The 20523-nt window shown below is 42.5% G+C and overlaps 1 protein-coding gene across 1 annotated transcript in view; it reads right to left on the bottom strand.

Annotated features, from left to right (window-relative positions):
• The window catches only part of PHEX (phosphate regulating endopeptidase X-linked), a 230315-nt gene that overhangs the window by 119534 nt on the left and 90258 nt on the right, over positions 1-20523 (bottom strand). Inside the window, exon 12 of the mRNA XM_078362509.1 lies at positions 5278-5379. Within this exon, the coding sequence (XP_078218635.1) occupies positions 5278-5379 (102 nt within the window). The remainder of the gene's footprint in view (positions 1-5277; positions 5380-20523) is intronic.

Genomic DNA, 20523 nt, shown 5'->3' with positions numbered 1-20523 from the left:
TCCACCCTTAACTCCCAGGACCACTTTGTGTCTCCATCACATTACCCAACACTTCCCCTGCCCTGCATCCATGGCCTCCTGTGCTCTCCTAGGAGCCTGAAGGTCCCTGCAGAAAAGGGACTGCGGTTACTCATCTCTGAGTCCGAATCCTGGCTCTGCATCTGGCCCGCTGTTGGTGTGCTAGAAATGTTTGTGGCATTGAGTTAACTGAGCCAGACTCAGTGAAATGTAATGTGGCCTTACGGGCAAGGAAGCGTTGGGAAAGCGCATACCCCCAGGGATTGTGTCCTAGTTGGGAATCTGTTGGGGTCTGTTTCTGTGTAGAAATTGGCTTGGAAACTAGGCAGTCTCTCCTGTCTATACTCCTGACCTCTATACTGTACTTCCTGTTGAGGCCAGTGAGAGGAAAGAGATCCAAGTACGAAGGCCGCCATCTTGGCCTGCATGTGTGTGAGAGGCACTGAGAGACATGGAGCCAGAGAGAAGGGGCTCCTTTCTTACTAATCCCAACTCTGCATCTGGCTGTCACTTCCCCTTGGTACCTTCACTCCTGCTTGACCTCACTGTTCATTTTCAGTTGTTCTGTAGAAAAGAAAGGGAAGGGCTTTCATCAAACTGTCTCCTGCCCTTCCCAGTTACAGAGTCTTGCATACTTGCATTAATGCTCAAGAATGCAGTCACCCTGCTTCTGGCAACCACTCCAGGGCTCACCAGGGACACTGACTGATAGACCAGCATGGATAGACTCCAAGACAAGGATCCAAGTGCAAGCAGTTGACTTGGGCAGCAAAAGAAACACTGGTAGGAGAAAGAGGAAGCAAGTAGAGAAAGAAAGGCAGTCAGCAAAGATTATCTTAGCTAGTATAACAGCTCTAGCCCGCTGGAAAAGCTCCCAGAGCCCACGTGGAACACACACTCGAGGGATGAGGGAGCGGGGCCGCACACAGCCACTCCCATCAACTGCTGGGTGAGGACTTCTGAAACAGCTGTGGTCATTTCCCATCCTGTGGGCCCTCTTTATGAGTAGCAAAGCAGGCAGTAGCAGGGAGAGGATGCTCCTGGCCAAAATGCAGGAGGCTGCAGTTGGACGTCAGGCAGGCGTGCCGTGAAGCGGTAAGGACAAGGCAGGGGTTCCCAACCTTTTTTGTGCAGCAGAATCACCAGGTAACACACAAAGCCCTGAGCCCTACTCCCAGAGCTCAGCAGGTGGGGTGCAAGAATTTGCATCTCTAATGAGTTTCCAGGTGCCACTGCTGCTACTGGTCTGGAGCCATTCCTTGAGAACCACTAGGCTCAGGATATAAGTAGGGCACTGACCTTATACCTGGGGGAAATCCAGTACCTAGCACTGGTGGAGCTTAGAGACAAAGCCAAAGAAGTGAGCTACACTTCTGCTTTGCCCTCTGCAAGAAAACTCTCCCACTCAAAGCCTGTGTGAGAGAGTCACATGGCAATAGACTTTGCACCATGCATCGGACTTCTCTGCACTTTCTATGGCCAAGTCCCATCCTGTGAGACCCATTCTGCTATTTTTCTTTGGATATGACCTGACAAACTTAGGTCCTTGGGGCAAAGAGCACAAACAAACAAATAATTCTGAAGGGATCCAGCTTTTGGCTATCCAAGTCAAATCCAGCTATAGATAAGCCAAGCTCAGGAAGTTGCTCCTCCTGATCTGATGGCTCTCCTGCCAGGCCTCAGTCAGAATCCTGATGTAGCGACCTTGAGATCTTCCTCTTCTAATCTGGCAAGGGCAAATCCTCTAGAAGATACCCCTAAAACCATTCTTTTATCACCTGACACTCATTCAGTTTTGTGGTCATCGGAAAAACAACAGATTCCGTCCTTTGCTGTTTATTTACAATAAAAGCACATGCTTGCAGGAAATAGGGAATCCTAAACAGAAAGTGATGCTTATGTCACAATACTAAATTTCCACTTGAAACCTACACCATCGGTTTCACAATACAAAAACCACTCGTGACCTCTTAAGAGATTAGCTGGAAAAGGCAGGAAGACAGAGATAACAAATTTACCCTTCACGGGAGCAGAGGCATCCTCATTTATCTTTTACAGCAATCACCCCTAGCAAAGAGTACGACAAAGCCACAGCCACACACTTCCATTTTGAGACGAGGTCACAGCCACAAAAGCCAAGGTATTAGGCCTCGGAGCACTGCAGCTTTCTGTACCTGCCCGGTTCAGGAGGTCAGTCACTACGGAATGTTGAGGTTAACACTTCTTAGGAGGCTCTGTAATTATCTGCAGTTCAGAGCTTCGTGGTGAGGTAAAGAAGAGCTTCTCCCTTTCACAAATCAGAACATTTTTCCAGCTTTCCCAATGGGTTGCCAAGTGACTCAGCACTGGCCCAGTGTGGGCACTATTATTGATGAGAAATCTTCCGCCTGGGTGATATAGTGTATACAACACATGCCCAGAGAACAGTGCCAAGTCATACCAGAAAGAGCAGGCGAGTTATTCACCTCCACTTCAAATGCAGGCAAATCCTTTCTTAATGCAGGGGCTACTTCGTATCAGAAAGACGAAGCCCTAAGATAGGGAAAGATTTCCAACTAAGATTCAAGGAATTATTAGGCAGAGCCTCTCCTTTCTTGTTGACTATTAAAAGGCAATCAAATCGAGGACAGCAGAGGAAAAGGGCAAGAAAAAAATTTTTTTCAAAAACAACCCCGGAGTAGAAAGCTGCATAAAAGCTTTCAATGCCGCAAGTGTTCTTTGAGTAGCACGAGCTCCACCCAGAGGTCATTTTCAGAACTGCATGTTCATTTAATGTTGAAGAAAATTTACATCTTCTGGGGTCCAGGGAAGGACTCACTTCAGAGAACTGCTGAAATCACTTGGACAACATTCCTCGTTCTTGCCTTTCATTAAAGAAACTTCTCTGAACTCTGAAATGCAAGATATAGTGGGGGAACCTTGTGAGAGCCAATTTGCCTTTGATATTTGTACCTGTCGTAGAACTAGCAGAGTTCCTGGCAGGTTGAACTCAGCTCAAAGAAAGCAGCGTGTTCAAAGAGCACTTTTAGAAGAAAAACTGACAGCTCTCATTGAAATAAAATAGAAGACTGGAGAGCAACTCGGGAGGCAAACAGGAACATGTCTAATATTAGAAGGACTGAGAATAGTCCTGCTTCAAGAAGGACCCATGGGCCACTTGCCTAGAAGGCCCAACTGTGAGGCACCCACTCCCTTATGCAACTCAGAAAAGCTCCCTGAGGCAACTGCAATCCACACTGCTCAAAGAACTGACTGCACTTCCCAGAACATTCCCCTGGCTTCCAGCTATTCATAACACATTACCCCCAACACGCATACATACGCACCCTCCACCCCACCCTCCACCTTGGTGGTCCTGTACTAATTCATGCAAGCATCTCTTCAGTCCATGTGGGGTCAGGCTAGGATAAAGCCCTTAATACGCTAAGCGCTCGATTGCCCAGGGCAAGACGCATCCTGTTCCACATATCACAAGCTAGCTCAGCAAATAAATGAAGCCTTCATAAAACGACAATATGTTGGTGTTGAAAGTTGTCTACCATCTGGAGAGTTTCCCATCACAGCCCATGTGCTCTTGCCTTCATCAGCTTGTGCCTTACGTGACTGAAGACAGCTTTGACAGATTTTTGACAGGGAAAGAAATCAGACTTACCCTTTGTCTTCCTTCCACGCTGCTTTGCCACCCACCATCCCGTTCTTGCTTCAGCATAAACACTGAACAAACAGCCTTTTCACATCTATTGACAAAAGTATCTATGGTGATGTTTATCCATCTCCAGTACCATCAGTTTAAAGCGCTAGAAAATATCCTCGCTAAACCTCTGCATGTTCTCATTTCAACAAGGTTAAGCATTCCCAGAACGCTGCCCCGCTTTGTTTCCTGACCATAACTCAAAAATATTTGTGCTCAGTGTGACTCGATATGACTCTAAGCAGTGTTTCCCCAAACCTGCCTGGTGATAACAATCACCCACCCGGAGACTGGCTAAAGTGACACGTTTAGCCTGCATCCGTGATCCATTAACCCAGGCCTTGCTGGGAAGGGGCCCAGAAAGCCAGAGCATCCAGGCAACCCAGGTCATTGCTATAATCAGGAAGCTTTCAAACATCTCTCTAGATACAAGAAATGCTCCTAATTTCAGAATCTCTCAGCTGCAGAGTAGCATCCGTCAAGAGTCTAGCAGGTGCACCCTACCCACTTGAGCTCCAGCTCTATCAGAATCTCTCAAATATAAGATGGGTCCCTTTATTTCATTTTTTAATTTATTATTATTTCTTATTTTTTTAAACTGAGTCTCGCTCTGTCACCCAGACTGGAGTGCAGTGACCCAGTCTCAGCTCACTACAACATCTGCCTCCTGGGTTCAAGCGATTCTCCTGCCTCAGCTTCCTGATTAGCTGGGACTACAGACACGTGCCACCATGTCCATCTAATTTTTTTTTGTATCTTTAGTAAAGATGGGGTTTCACTATGTTGGCCAGGCTGGTCTCAAACTCCTGACCTCAAGTTATCTGCCTACCTGCTTCAGCCTCCCAAAGTGCTGGGATTATAGGCGTGACCCACCACACCCAGCCCATTTTTTACTTTTAAACAGCATGGCTGTCAATACTTTTCTCCTTTATTCCCTTATCATGTTGCATAGCATGAGAACATTTAACAAGGCCCAGCAAGTGTCTACTTCTATTAGGAAATACTTTTGCAGTCCTAAGCAATGGTAGAACACTGGTCTGTGATTTATAAGTACACTATTTGGGTCATTTATGGCAAATGATGGGTCAGGAAGGAAATCTGCTTGGTTACAGGAAAGGATTTGCCCCAGGACATTTGCATGCATCATGCACAGAACAGAAGGATATGTGGCCAATATGGGTTTTCTTCTTCTTGGTGTCTTAGGGGCTCTTCTTCCAGCTGCTCCCTGTGACTCCCCACTGCTCTGCATTCTGCCATATCCAGTGAAGGTTTATAACACAATTCACCAGGCAGCAAGCCATGTGCCTCTTACAGACAGCAGTTAGGAGAGAAGGCCAAAATGCAAGGTATTTGGAAATGCAGTTAGAGAAATTCAGATCTTATTTTCTCTTACCTCCTGGTGAAAAAAAAAAAAACAATCTATGTAGTCATCAAAAAGCAGACAGCTAACTGTGGGGTCATTCCGAGTCAACAGTTCAGTCAATATAAAAACCAACCAGACAGTCAATGTCAAGCATGAAAATCCATTAAGCTAAAAGTCTTATTTTTTCATCAAAAGGAATCCTTACCTTTTCTTTGGCTTTCCTTTTCGTCCCTGCATCCATCCACTCATTTTCTTTCTCTAGCATGTCAATAAAGGCCCAGCGAACGCCCTCAATCAGTTCCTCCATCTACAAAAAAATACCCAAAGAGGGAAACATCAAAGCCAAGAAGCTTCAGCCAATGTTTTCTGGAAGAAAAATCAGCTTGCATGAGAAATGACTCAATACTCAACATGGTAAGTAAGGGGTTCTTTCAGCTTGACTCCACACTCTGGCAATACTTCTTTTTCCAGGAAAATTCCCTTTTTTCCACCACTAAAAGATGACTAGCCAGGCCCAGCATGGTGGCTCATGCCTGTAATCCCAACACTTTGGGAGGCCAAGGCAGGCGGGTCGCTTGAGCCCAGGAGTTTGAGACCAGAATGGGCAACATGGTGAAACGCCATCCCTACAAAAAATATAAAAAATAGCTGGGCATGGTGGCTCACTCCTGCAACCCCAGGACTTTGGGAGGCTGAGGTGAGCAGATCGCTTGAGCCCAGGAGTTCAAGACCAACATGGGCAACATGGCAAAACCCCACCTGTGCAACAAATATAAAAATTAGCTGCGTGTGGTGGTGAATGCCTGTAGTCTCAGCTACTCAGGAAGCTGAGGTGGAAGGATTGCTTGAGCCCAGGAGGTGGAGGCTGCAGTGAGCCATGACTACACCACTGCATTCCAGCCTGGGAAACACACCAAGACCCTGTCTCCAAAAAAAAAAAAAACAAAAAAAGGATAACTATTTCTTTCCATGAGAACAATGTGATGGCCCAGCTGTAAAATGATAGGAATTCACCACAGATGATGACAAACTGATAACTTACCTGTCTGTAGCTACTCAATTAGTTCATCCTTATCAAAGTACCAACTAATTTTAATCATTTCATAAAGGACTGAGACAGACAGGCAAAGGCGTGGGCTGTGCATTTCAGACAGGTATTGCAGAAGAAAGTGAACAAACGGTTGAAAGAGATAACTTAACAGAGAAACAGGCAAGGAGAGTCAGCACCCCAAAGGACACTTCACCAGTATGAATCACCAGTATGTCAGGATCCCAGTTCTTTCCAAATGTAGTCCCATGGGTGACACCAAATGTTCAACTGTTCTATATCATCTGCCTGTCATCTTCCTACTCTCTCCTTCTTGGCAGCTCAGAAAAGTCTTATTATTTGAAATCTAAAAGGGTAGGTCTAGGCCAGGGGCAGTGGCTCACCCCTGTAATCTCAGGAATTTGGGAGGCCAAAGTGAGAGGATCGCTTGAGGCCAGGAGTTCAAGACCAGCCTGGGCAACACAAGGAGACCTCATCTCTATAAAAACAAAATTATAGACCAAGTGCAGTAGCTCACGCCTGTAATCCCAGAACTTTGGGAGGCCAAGTTGGGTGGATCACCTGAGGTCGGGAGTTCAAGACCAGCCTGACCAACATGGAGAAACCACACTCTACTAAAAATACAAAATTAGCTGTACATGGTGGCACATGCCTATAATCCCAGCTACTTGGGAGGCTGAGGCAGGAGAATTGCTTGAACCTGGGAGGCGGAGGTTGCGGTGAGCCAAGATCGTGTCATTGCACTCCAGACTGGGCAACAAAAGTGAAACTCCATCTCAAAAAATTACACACACACACACACACACACACACATTTCGAGACAGAGTCTTGCTCTGTTGCCAGGCACCAGGCTGGAGTGCAGTGGCACAATCTCGGCTCACTGCAACCTCTGCCTCCTGGTTTCAAGCAATTCTCCTGCCTCAGCTTCCCGAGTAGCTGGGACCACAGGTGTGCATTACCATGCCCAGCTAATTTTTGTATTTTTTAGTAGAGATGGGGCTTCACTATTGTCTTGATCTCTTGACCTCGTAATCCACCCGCCTCGGCCTCCCAAAGTGCTGGGATTACTGGCCACCGTGCCCAGCCACATATATTTTTTTAAAAGGCCAGGCATGGTAGTGCCTGCACCTGTAGTCCCAGCTACTCAGGAGGTTGAGGCAGAAAGATCGCTTGAGCTCAGGATTTGAGGTTGCAGTGAGCTACGATCACACCACTGTACTTCGGCCTGGGTGACGGAGTGAGACCTTGTCTCTAAAAATGTAATAAAATAAAATGGTGGGTCTAAAGGGGGCTGCTATAGAAAGGTGGTCTTCCGAAAGATCTATCGCAAAGCATTTCAACAGTGAGGCCACACCCATAGTTAGGATGTGTGCGCCTTGGCTTTGCTACCAGTGCCTGGAGACCAGAAGAGAGGACTGGAGGAAAGGAGCTGCTGACATGTCACATTAGAGGCCACCTGCAGCAATGTGACGAGGCCCTGCCTGTTCATGGATACAAACCCCTGGAAATCTAGTTCTCCTGCAGAGATGCGTTGGCTTTCTCAATGGGACACCCAGGAAAGAAAAAATACTGGGTTTGGCCCCAGAACGAACTTTTCATTTGAGAGTATGGGGTTGTAAATCAATGTGAACATTAATTCTAGAAGAAAAGACATTGAAATGTTTCCTTGGTTCTATAATAAATTGTCAGCATGAAGCTCAAAATAATTTTTATTCTGTTTAATAAGTTTTCAGCTATGTTTCCAGTTCAATAACAGTTGTGAGGGAACCAGAGCTGTAAATCAGTGGGCTGGGTTCCATCATACGTAAATAAGAACAAACAGCAGATGGAAGGGGGTCGGGGAGCTTCACAGCTATTTCTTTCCAACTTGGTAAAAACATTAAAAGAAGAGAAACTTCGACTTGGGATAAAACACAAACTGTTAGAAGAGCAAAGCGTCCTTTAAAAATCATTAAGTCAAGGGCCGGGTGCAGTGGCTCACACCTGTAATCCCAGCCCTTTGGGAGGCTGAGGCAGGCAGATCATGAGGTCAAGAGATCGAGATCAGCCTGGCCAACATGGTAAAACCCCATCTCTACTAAAAATACAAAAATTAGCCAGGTGTGGTGGCAGGTGCCTGTAGGCCCAGATACTCAGGAGGCTGAAGCAGGAGAACTGCTTGAACCCGGGAGGCGGAGGCTGCAGTGAGCGGAGATCACGCAACTGCACTCCACTCCAGCCTGGTGACAGAGCGAGACTCTGTCTCAAAAAAAAAAAAAAAAAAATCATTAAGTCAGTGGTTCTTAACCTTGTCTGCCCATTAGGATCTCTGGAGGAACTTTAAAAAATACTGATAAAATATTTCTAAATAAAATTAGAAGTCCTGAGGCCTGGGCATTGGGATGCTAGTGTCATTGTTCTAAGGTCCAGCCTGGGCATTGGGAGGGTTTAAAAAGTTCCCCAGGTCATTCTAACATGCAACCCACTGGACCAGGGGAAACCACTTATTTGACAGATAAGGAAATTAAGGGTCAAGGAGTCTGTGATCTGCTCAAGCTCATGCAGCTATAAGGTGGACCAGAACCAGGACCTGAGCAAAGAGCTAAAATAACAGAGAGCTCAGAGCCTTTCGTAGCAACAGAGGATCACCCACAAAATCAGAGGAAAATGCCAGGGGGTGAAAGGGAGTCAACTTAGAGATGCAGAAGTCACCACTTCAAACAGAAAACCCACATCAGGAGGATGTTAAAACGACAAGGAAATCTCTGGGGACTTAGATTTTTTGCCTGTGAGCATGTTTCACTGGTTTTTATTTTTGTTTTTGTTTTTGAGATGGAGTCTCGCTCTGTCACCCAGGCTAGAGTGCAGTGGTGCAATCTCGGCTCACTGCTCACTGCAACCTCCACCTCCTGGGTTCAAGCGATTCTCCTGCCTCAGCCTCCTGAGTAGCTGGGATCACTAATGCACACCACCACGTCCAGCTAATTTTTGTGTATTTTTAGTAGCAATGGGATTTCACCATGTTGCTCAGGCTGATCTCAAACTTTCAAACTCAGGTGATCCACCTACCTCGGCCTCCCAAAGTGCTGAGATTACAGGCATGAGGCACCACACCTGGCCCTAAGTCTTTAGGACTTCATGTAGCATTATGCATTGGCTGGCCCATCACCTTCACAGGGAAAAAGAAATAAGGTCTTCCCAAATTAGGGAGGGACAATGGGGAGGGAAAGAAGTGGATGGACTGAAAGGAGAGAGTTATGGACCAAACCAATGGAAACAGGTGATTCATTCTACGTGAGAAAGTGGGGAGAGTCAGATTAATTCCTAGGCTTCAGAAAGGAATGGGCAACCACCACCATTCAATAAGTCTAAGAAAGTCAGAAGAGAAAGAGGGATGGGAACAGAAACCAAACTACTGGGATGAAGAGTATATGGGAAGTGAAGACAGCAAGTCTGGACAAAGTAATTGAGTGTGTCAATGTAGGAGAAAAAGCAAACAGAGAAGAAGATGTAGGGTTGAGAGAAGGGTCTGAGGGTTTGGAGTCTGGGTTTCATGCATATGCTTGCTAATACTACTCCTACTATTTTTGTTGCTGTTGTTGAACAGCTGAGAGATTTGACGACGTTTAAATACCAGTAGAAAGGATCCACTGAAAAGGAAGAGACTGAAAATATCGGACACAGAAAGCCATGAGTGGGGTCTAAGAGGGCAAAGGAGGCAATGGGATCCAGAGAATATACGGAAGGATTCGCCTTAGATATGAGACAGACTCAGGAGCAGAGAGAAGGCTAAAATGATAGGCAGGCATGCAAGAGGAGCTACAGATTAGAAGTAGACGGTTGAGAGAGTCCTAGTATAAAGGTGGGTCTTTTTTCCATGAAATAGGATTGAGACCTTCTGCTAAAAGGGACATTTCTCTAAAAAGTGATATTTCTTCACACATGGCTATATGCATCCTGGCAGCATGAACATATTACTAAGAAGAGAGGTACAGTAGTACCCCCTTATTCAGGATTTTGCTTTCCATAGTTTCAGTTACCTGTGGGCAACTGTGGTCTGAAAATACTAAATAGAAAATTGCAGAAATAAATAATTCACATGTTTTCAATTGCACACCATTCTGATTAGTGTGGCGAAGTTTCACGCCATCCCAATCTTTCTGGCCCGGGACGTCAATCACCCCTCCACTTGTCCAGTATCTCCACCCTGTATATGCCCACCCAACAGTCACTTATTAGCTATCTTGGTTAGCAGACAGATCATAAGAAGTACAAGCATGAATTCAGTACCACAAGATACTTCTAGATAGAGAGTTCACATTCACATAACTTTTATTACAGTATATTGTTATAACGATTCCATTTTATTATTAGTTATTGTTGTTAATCTCTTACTGGGCCTACTTTATAAATTAAACCTTATGACAGTTATATATGTATAAGAAAAACATAGTATATACAGGTTTTGGTACTATCTGCAGTTTCATCCACTGGTTGGGCGTGGTCTTGGAAAGTCTCTCTGTCAGATAAGGGGGCATTACTGTATTTAGAGATAGGAACGAAGACGACAATAAAAGGTTCCCTCTCAATATCCTGGCCAGGATGTAGCAATAATAGAAAGTATCCAAGTAATAATAAAAATTTGAACATGTCCAAAGAAAATATTTATTTGGGATAAAGTGTACAAAAGTAAAACATTTTACTATGCTTTAAAATAAATTAATTCATTTAAAAACAAAATAAGCACTCTCCAACCTAAAGAGATCTTTGGCAAATTTTAGAATTTTTGGATTCCTATGATGAATCTTAAGATCATTTTGCTCCTGTTCTCTTTGGGGCATTTTTATGGAGTACGTGCTTATTATTAAAATGGGGCTAAGTGTTTCCAGATACTTCCCTCTAAGCAGCTTGGTTTCATAGGACCCTCCAGTATCTCCTAGATATTAAAATGACTATCAAATTCACTAAAGTTTAACGCATTTTGAAAAGGTTTTCAGGCAGGGCGCAGTAGCTCACGCCTGTAATCTCAGCACTTTGGGAGGCTGAGGCAGGTAGATCAACTGAGGTCAGGAGTTAAAGACCAGCCTGACCAACATGGTAAAACCCCCATCTCTACTAAATACAAAAAAAAAAAATTAGCCAGGCATGGTGGTGCATGCCTGTAATCCCAGCTACTTGGGAGGCTTGGGCAGGAGAATCGCTTGAACCTGGGAGGCGGAGATTGCAGCGAGCCAAGATTGCACCACTGCACTTCAGCCTGGGTGACGACAGAGCAAAACTCCATCTCTAAATAAATAAATAAATAAGAAAGGTTTTCAAAGCTCTTTGTGTGTAAGCTGTTGATTGGCATTCTAAATGAAAATAAAAAGAAACAAAGTTTACAGCCCACTGCCAGAGTGGAAAATGACAAGTAGTTTACTCACATGCCACTTCCTCCTCTGCCTTTTCTTCCACCTCCTCCCCTGCCCCACCACCTCTGTCTTCCCTAAATCTACACTTTGGTAACTCACTCTCTTTGTGGTCCTCTCACATTTGTCAAAACGCAGGTAAATCACTTTTTGTTTTCCCATGAGCCTCAGCTGCTCTTCGCTCTTGTTCTCTCTGGCATCGCTAATCCCCACACCATCCCCCATCTCAGGTTCTCAATTTTTTTTTTTTTTTGCAGACTTTACAAATTTATTGTATAACATTTTCCATGAAATGGTGTTGAACTACCCCAGTTGACTTCAAGAGCAAGGAAAATCTTTGAAGGTGATTAATTTCATTGGTTGACATGTCAATGCAAATAGGAGAAATAATTATTTTAGCATGCTGGAACTAGGAAGATAAATCGCTGAACACTTCTGATTTTTATCTTTAGACTACTTTACAGTATCACATAATAACATTGCCTTCAGTCAAGTCAAAAACCTGCCATCATTTTAAAATAAGGAAAAAAGAGAGAAATAGTAGTTCTTCACCAAACTTTGACCTTACACCTCAACCAGGCAGCATATAACATTAATAGAAATCCCTTAAAGTGGAAGTCTCAAGGTGAAGTTATCCATAGGAAATATTTATTTAGAGCCAAACATCAAAATATAACATATAAAAATTAACTCAAATGTTATTATGGTAAAATCTGCCATATTCAGGGTAAGAACCCTCTAGGAAAAGCAACGTTTTATTAAATCTCTATTTATTTCAGGGGCCAGGTGAGATGGCTCACGCCTATAATCCCAGCACTTTGGAAAGCTGAGGCAGGCAGATCACCTGAGGTCAGGAGTTCAAGACCAGCCTGGCCAACATGGTGAAACGCTGTCTCTACTAAAAATACAAAAATTAGCCAGGTGTAGTGGCGGGCAACTGTAATTCCTGCTACTCAAGAGGCTGAGTCACAAGAATTGCCTGAACCTGGGAGATAGAGGTTGCAATGAGCTGAGATCATGCCACTGCACTCCAGCCTGGGCGATAGAGCGAGACTCCATCTCGAAAAAAAACTATTTATTTTGGATACTATAAAAATATGATTCATTTCATTTATCTATGGGCAGTTCTTAGTTCTTTTCCTCAACCAGTGTTATCTAAAAATAGGTTCTTCCTTTTCCATTGTTTGCACCCCAGGATTTTGCCCATAGTGTTCTACATCAGACACCAGACATTGGTGAGTTACATATGCAGAGGCACTTGCTACCCTTCCATCCAGGGCTTTCCTTTAATGAGATGCTCCTACCTTAGCAAATTATAAACTGTCTCTGCTGCTCCTCTCTTGCCCTCCCCTTGCCCTTTCTCCCATCGCATGGACATAAGAATTCTGTATTTTGCATAAATGAGTCATAATGGTTGTATTAATACATTTAAAGGGACATACGCCAACACTGCTTTAAGAAGGGTGAGTTTGCCCCACCGTCAGTTGTTGTTTCCTTCAAAGCTTTGTCCCTGACAATAAAGAAATCCCACAAGGCAATTCAAATCCTACCTCACACCCATGAATCCCAAACACTTACACCCACAATTTCAATTCCTTCTCTGACTTCCTGTTAGGCTTAAAATCTGAATAATACAGATGTGTGTGTTTAACTGCTGTCCTTTCATTTATATTTACTTGGTCTCCCCAACAAGACCCATAAGCTTTGAGAACAGGAACCATGCTTTAGATCAAATGAGATCATGAATATGTAAGGAAACCAAAAACTATTCCACAAATTTAAAATTTTGTTAGTTTTATGATTTCGTATCGCATGTGATATGATTTTTCAAATGATATGATTCCATCTCACATTCATATCTACTATGAAAATATGTTCAGTAAATACAAGTCAATCAACATGTGCTTTTTGAAACCTTCAATTGGTATCTAGCAGAGCTGAAATTGAATCAAATATCTTTCATACATGCTAACGGGTAACAGTCATTCCAGTCATACAAAGAGAAACTATTAACAAACTCACTCATAGAAAATACATTGTTGTTCAGATATGATCAGAAGATTTAACAACCTAAAAGTTGAAAAAGGAAAAAAAAAGTGCATGGTACCCTTTTTAGATGAAGTCATTTTTGAAGAGAGAGACCTGCTCTGATTTAGTAACTCAAAGCCTGATCCATGAATAGAACTCATCTGTGAGTAGCAAATCCGTCTTTACGTTAGGGGACAATGTTCACAGCAAATGTCTCTGGAATGACTGTAGCCCACTACCAAGCACAAACTTGACTGGAAATCAAATGACTCAGTAAGTGAGCCTAGCCCATTCTAAGATAGGTGATGTCAGCATGGCACATGACAAACAGCTAGGAATGGTTTAAAAACATAGTACATATCTAGTAGGAATCGTTACAGGCTAGGTGTTCTTAAAAAGAAAAGAGAAACAAAAAAAATCAGTAAGGTTGATTATGTATATTACCCTTAAAGTAATATAATGTTAATAAAACTCTTAATTAAAAGGCGTAATGTTGAGGGTTTCCTCTTCAATATACTTAAGTTATAATATCTGGGAAAATAACATGAAATTAAAATGTTTCCAGTCTTCCTACTGGCCTAGAGCAGGGCAAGTTTTCTTGAGTTGTAACCATTTGATTACTGAATGTGAAAAATGGAAATTATTGTTAATAATTTATGTGGGTAACCCTGAAGAAATAAGCTTTAATCTCAGGGAACTCTTAAAACTTTTCTTTCTGGCAGTTGTCACTTTACTGGAAACACAGACATTAAATAAGTCAATGCACCAATAAATATTAAATATTCATTAATTCATTATGTATACTGTAACTATTTATAAAAATGACCTTGAATTGGCTCCTGATAAAAAATAATGGCAACACAATAGGTAAAAACTGACCTATATTGAAGTGGGACATGTGGGTAAACCAGAAAAACTAAGAATAGTTAGAAAATGCTGAGGTTTCTGGCAGCCAAGTAAGTGAATAAATCATACCAGTTTGCCAGGATTAGCAATCTTATATAGCTATTAAACATTTTGGCAAAAGAAGAAAAAATCAAATTATCTGGGCCCAAATGATGCTATAAAGTGTGTTATTCCAGTGGTATAGGAGGAATTTCTCATGTCCTTTTACCTAAAGCCATATATTCATAAGACTGAGGTGGATGTTGTATATAAAGATATAGGTTGTATTCTAATTTTATAACTCATCTTTTCCTGTTTTCCACTTTCCAACTTGAAGAGAGAACGAATGAGAAACCAGAATAATATTTACAAGTCCATCAGTCTCAAATACTCTAGCCTTTGGCTGTGGGTCAATTCTCCCCAGCAAGTAACTATGCCTAGTCACTTCCAACATTCAGATCTGTTGGAAGGCATAAATGTTTTCTTTAGGTAAATGAATTTCTAATACAGGGTCTTCGCATTCCATAGGTCTGACCAGATCTGCTTGACAAGACTGTCTGATAATATGTGGCAAAGGCAACACTGTCCAATGTGTTACCAGAAATGGAGAAAACAAACAAGAAAGGTGAGCCAACATGTCATCATCATGGCAGCACACTCAAGACAAGGACAAGAGTAAGCGTCCACATTTATTTCAAAAGAATTCCCAATGAGCGATCTAAATTACTTGTTTTGCTGGATGCCACTTGACCAAAGATTGCATAAATGAGCTGTCACAATTGGAACCTGATATTTGTTGCAACAAGATTTAGGCTGTAGAGAGTTATGAAATCTGGACCTATTATAGAAGTTATACAGCCAGGCACAGTGGTTCATGCCTGTAATCCTGGCACTTTGGAAGGTCGAGGTGGGCAGATCATGAGGTCAGGAGATCAAGACCATCCTGGCTCACACAACGAAACCCTGTCTCTACTAAAAAAATTAGCCAGGCATGGTGGCACATGCCTGTAGTCCCAGCTACTGGGAGGCTGAGGCAAGAGAATCACTTGAGCCCAGGAGTCAGAGGTTGCAGTGAGCAGAGATCATGCCACTGCACTCCACCCTGGTGGCAACAGGGCAAGACTCAGTCCCCACCACCCCCAAAAAAAGAAATTAAAAAATTATATTTGGCTCTTGAAGTAATTTCATTAAGACTTGTGTGTGAGCCAAACTTGTCATTAAATGATAGGGTGGGTTCTGGAATGTGGCCAGGCACTAGCATGAAAAGGATCTTTATTCCAGTGAAAGTTACTACACTAGGCATGTATGGAGGAGCAGCAACAGCAAAACCCCCCAGGCACCTCCCTCACTCTTACTCTTTCCACAACAAATTAAAAAGAGGAAATCTGAATGCAGAAGTTGCCACAGCCCATGCCAGGAAGTTGATGTTATAAATTCTATCTTAATTATTAACATCAGACATGGCAATGTTAGCAATAAGAATAGCTGACATTCACTGAGCATTTGTTGTGTACCACATATTGTGCTAGGCCCTCCACATGGATTATCGCATTCAATTCTCACCACAAATGAAAGAGGTAGATACTAATTTTATCCCTATTCATTATACACAGCACTGATGGCTGTAATACCATACCCCTTCATTTATACACATCCCTTACTGTGTGACTTTGCAGGTCCTCTCATTAAAAACAGAGTTGGCCAGGCTGGGTGGCTCACACCTGTAATTCCAACACTTTGGGAAGCCAAGGTGGGCAGATCACTTGAGCCCATGAGTCCAAGACCAGCCTGGACAACACAACAAAACCCCATCTCTACAAAAAATACAAAAATTAGCCGGGCATCATGGTGCACACCTATAATCCCAGCTACTCGGGAGGCTAAAGTGGGCAGATGGCTTGATCCTGGGAGGCAGAGGTTACAGTGAGCAGAGATGGCAACACTGCACTTTAGGTGACAGAGCCTAGAGTGACACCTGGGTCACCTAGGTGACAGAACCAGGCCTTGTCTTAAAAAAAAAAAAAAAAAAGAGCAGTGTCTATTTCCCTACTCTGTAAATCTGGACTGGCCTTGTGACTTGCTTTGGCCAACAAAACGCAGATATTACATTATGCCTGTTCTGAGCCTAGGTCTCAGGAGACTTCACATGTTTCTACTTGCTCACTTGAACTTCTGCCATCACCATGAGAGCATGCACAGGCTAGCTGGCTGAAGGAAGACACATGAACCAGAGTTGATCATTCAACCAGAGTCATTCCAATCACCTCTGCCAAAGCCAACCTAGATCAGCCAACCCCCAGAAATTCAAGCCAGCCCAGCCAAAATCAGCAGAGCTGCATGGGGGCCCACCACTGACTCCAGATGCATCAGCAGTAACTGCTTATTGTCAAATGCCAGTGAGGCTTTGTGACTGATCATTACGCAGCATTACCATAGCAACAGAAACGCCTAGGCCATTTACAAACAGTAAAACAAGCTCAAAGAAGTTAAGTGATCTGCCCATGTTGGGAAGAGCAGAGCTGGGCTATGACCTATCAATGCAACTTTGCAGAAAATCAGATGTAATTTCTACATTAGGTCAATATTTTATAAATATACTTAAAAGCCCCTAAAAAAGAAATTATTATGGTTTGCCTTCATTCAGACAGGTCTTCAGCAAAGTTTCTCTGGAAAGTGATCTAGATAATGATAACCAACACCACTTACTAGACAAACAGAAACAGAGACATTTGGTAGCCAAAGAGAATATCCTTTCTTTGCACAATTTGTGATGAAGAGACCATTGTCTTTATCTGTACAACGGCCTTACCGAGAGCAACCCTAGTGAGCAGCTGAATTTGCAAGGAAAGAGAAACTCCTCAGTATAAGGGCAATGCTATAATGCATGACACTGACTTTCATGTGACTTCTGCCATCAACATTATAGTTACATCTCATTTACTCAACCACTGAGAGAAACAGTGAACGAGGGAATTGGAGAACTTAAAGAATATTAATGGCAGTACATCAATTCAATTATCTTAGCTCACTAATGAGGTGAACTCCTAGTGTACTGAGGTTGCAAGTTCAAACTCCACCACCACAATAGGACCCACGTGGGTATTTAAGTCTTCGACACCAGCTGTAGCAGTATGGGGTGGGAGGAAAATTCTTTTCTTAGGATAGGAATTACTACTGGAATTGCTCAGGCAGAGAGCAGCTCAGAAAAAAATGGAAGATACTGTAGGTCATCTACGGCATTACTTGGGGACATGAACAAAGTCTTTACAGTAAAAGAGAAAAAGAATAGGCTGCTAGAGTGCAGGAGAAATTAGTGAATTACTTTACATAGGGAGTAAAGTTTTAGTTCTTCACTTAATAAAGTCTAAATTCGAAGTGTAATAGATTTGCTCTGCTTAAACTAGATTAACCTTCTGCATATAGAATGTTCTAATATGTAATAGAGATCAGTGACTTTAACTTTGATCTGAAGTCTGACAAAGACTCTCTCCTTGACCAAAGTTTAGTCGGGCTCCTTTGCGCCCTCTTCTCAAGTACATCTTGCCCTTACCCTCCTCCCACCCACACTCTGTCCTCGTCAAGCCTACCTAGTGCAGTTGTAGGAAGAATCCTGCTAAGTCACTTTAGAAAGCATACCCAGCCTTGATACCTGATCACCTTGGCCTGCCTTCCACAAGAATCCTGTTAAGTTGGTTTAGCAAGAATTTCCCTGCTCTTGATGTCTCCTCTTTGTAATTTGCCATCCACTGACCCCCTCATTCTCCTTACTGGCTATAAATCTCCAGCTGTCTTTGCTGTATTTAGAGTTGAGCCTAATCTTTCTCTCCTGTTGTGACAGACTTGACACCTATTGCAATGGTCCTCAGTAAAGTCTTCATTACTATTTTAACAAGGGCCAAAATTATTATTTTTTTAACAGAGTTTACTTTATAACAAAAACTCAGAAAATTTCAGGGAGCAGCAAAAAATGCGTACTGGCAGAGACGAGATATATGAATAAAGATAAGTAGTTTGGGGACATAGTGTCTACAATGAAACAAACCAAGATACAGTTTATACGGAAGAACTTAGCTCAGCCAAAATGTTCAAATGGGAACTTCGACTTCCCTGAATTTTCTAGAAACTAGAGTTAAAGCAACAAGGCCTTTTTTCCCATCAACACAATAGAAAAATTTGTCTTTGATATATATATTCACATTTCTGCCTTAGTAACTAGAGAATGGTAAATATTTTTTTAAAAACTTTTGTGACAAGGAATCTTACAGAGCCTTTGGGTTACCACTACAAACATCATGGATCACTCCTTAGAATGATGTATGTAGAAAATACTAGAAATTGAGCTCAGTGTGTAGACTGAGCCAAAGATAAACCTGCATATGTTCTTAGTCAATAGCTTGCTTCTTATCATTTCCGTCTTTCTCCTGAGAATGATATGAATACAAAAATGTGATGTCAACTGTTTGGATTTGAATTAGGTTTCCACTATATTTGTATTTAAAATATTGAAATACCAGAAGCCAAACCTATTCCAACCGTTTCCTACCCTGAAATGTTAAAAAATATGAAATGTGTGCCTTTTTAGGATCTTAGTATTAGAATAAAGAATTTGCTAATAAGGGTAATTATAAGATAAGCCACTAAGAAGGTTCTGGTCTCCTCACATTCATACAATTGGCAAAGATTCAAGTGTTTTCAGAGAGAAACAAGGAAATGGAACAGTGGTTTCCATGTAGATGGTCTGGGCTTGAACCCCACCTAAGCCATTTTCAAGCTATATGAATCCAGAGAACTTATTTCAACTCTCTGAGCCTGTTTCCTCATCTGGAAAATGAGAGCACTAATAGCAGTAACAGGGTCATCGTGAGGATAAGTGAGTTCGCACACTGAAAGCACTTAGAAGAATACAAGACACCTAGTTAAACCTCAGTGAAAGCTAACTGCTACTGTTATTATCATCACCAGATTTTAAAACCAATATATCCTGACCATCATGGTCACAACTAGGCCCATGGTGACAATCCCTTCATTCTCTGGTCTTCATTGGAATCTTCATCTGCCCTCCATGGACATGAGTATCTATCTGGGGCACTTGCAGATATACATTACAGATATATAGTTTAATAAAAAAAAAAAAAAATGAGGCCAGGTACGGTAGCTCACACCTGTAATCCCAGTACTTTGGCAGGGCGAGGCAGGCAGATCACTTGAAGTCAGGAGTTTAAGACCAGCTTGACCAATATGACAAAACCCAGTCTATACCAAAAAAAAAAAAAAAAAAAATACAAAAATTAGCCAGGTGTGTTAGCGCACACCTGTAATCCCAGCTACTCAAGAAGCTGAGGCACAAGAATGGCTTGAACCCAGGAGACAAAGGTTGCAATGAGCCAAGATCATGCTATTGCACTTCAGCCTGGGTAACAGAGTGAGACTCTGCCTCAAAAAAAAAAAAAGAAAGAAAAGAGAAGGAAAAAATGAGACTATTAAAAAAATAAAAATAAATAAAAGAGAAAATTAGCAAGTGATAACTTTAGACATCCTCCCTGAACGCAACTCATTCTCTCTCCTGCTGTTTAGGTCATGAGCATATGGATCAGGGCTTGTCACAGTGGAATGAGTGCATCATCTCTATTTACAGTGCTGATACGTCATCAGTTCTCTGGAGGAGTCCCACTTTCATGTAACTTTACACAAAAGTAATATTAAATGCTTACCTAATGGAATATATTTCTAAATTATACATAATCTTCATCTAAGTAAGATAAAAAATTTGAAAAGTCCTCTGACAGACATGGTTATGATTGTTTTTTCTGAAGATTAGAGGGGAGAAAGGGGGAAGAAAGGGAGGTAAGGAGGGAGAAAATGTTAATATAAAACACAATGGAGGCCGGGGGCAGTGGCTCACGCATGTAATTCCAGCACTTTGAGAGGCCAAGGCAAGTGGATCACGAGGTCAGGAGTTCCAACATGGTGAAATTCCATCTCTACTAAAAATATAAAAAATTAGCCAGGCATGGTGGCATGTGCCTGTAATCTCAGGTACTTGGGAATCTGAGGCAGGAGAATTGCTTGAACCTGGGAGGCAGAAGTTGCAGTGAGCTAAGAT

Source organism: Callithrix jacchus, chromosome X (assembly GCF_049354715.1).
Source record: "Callithrix jacchus isolate 240 chromosome X, calJac240_pri, whole genome shotgun sequence".
Classification (NCBI taxonomy): domain Eukaryota; kingdom Metazoa; phylum Chordata; class Mammalia; order Primates; family Cebidae; genus Callithrix; species Callithrix jacchus.
This window is presented reverse-complemented; position numbering and strand designations above follow the sequence as displayed.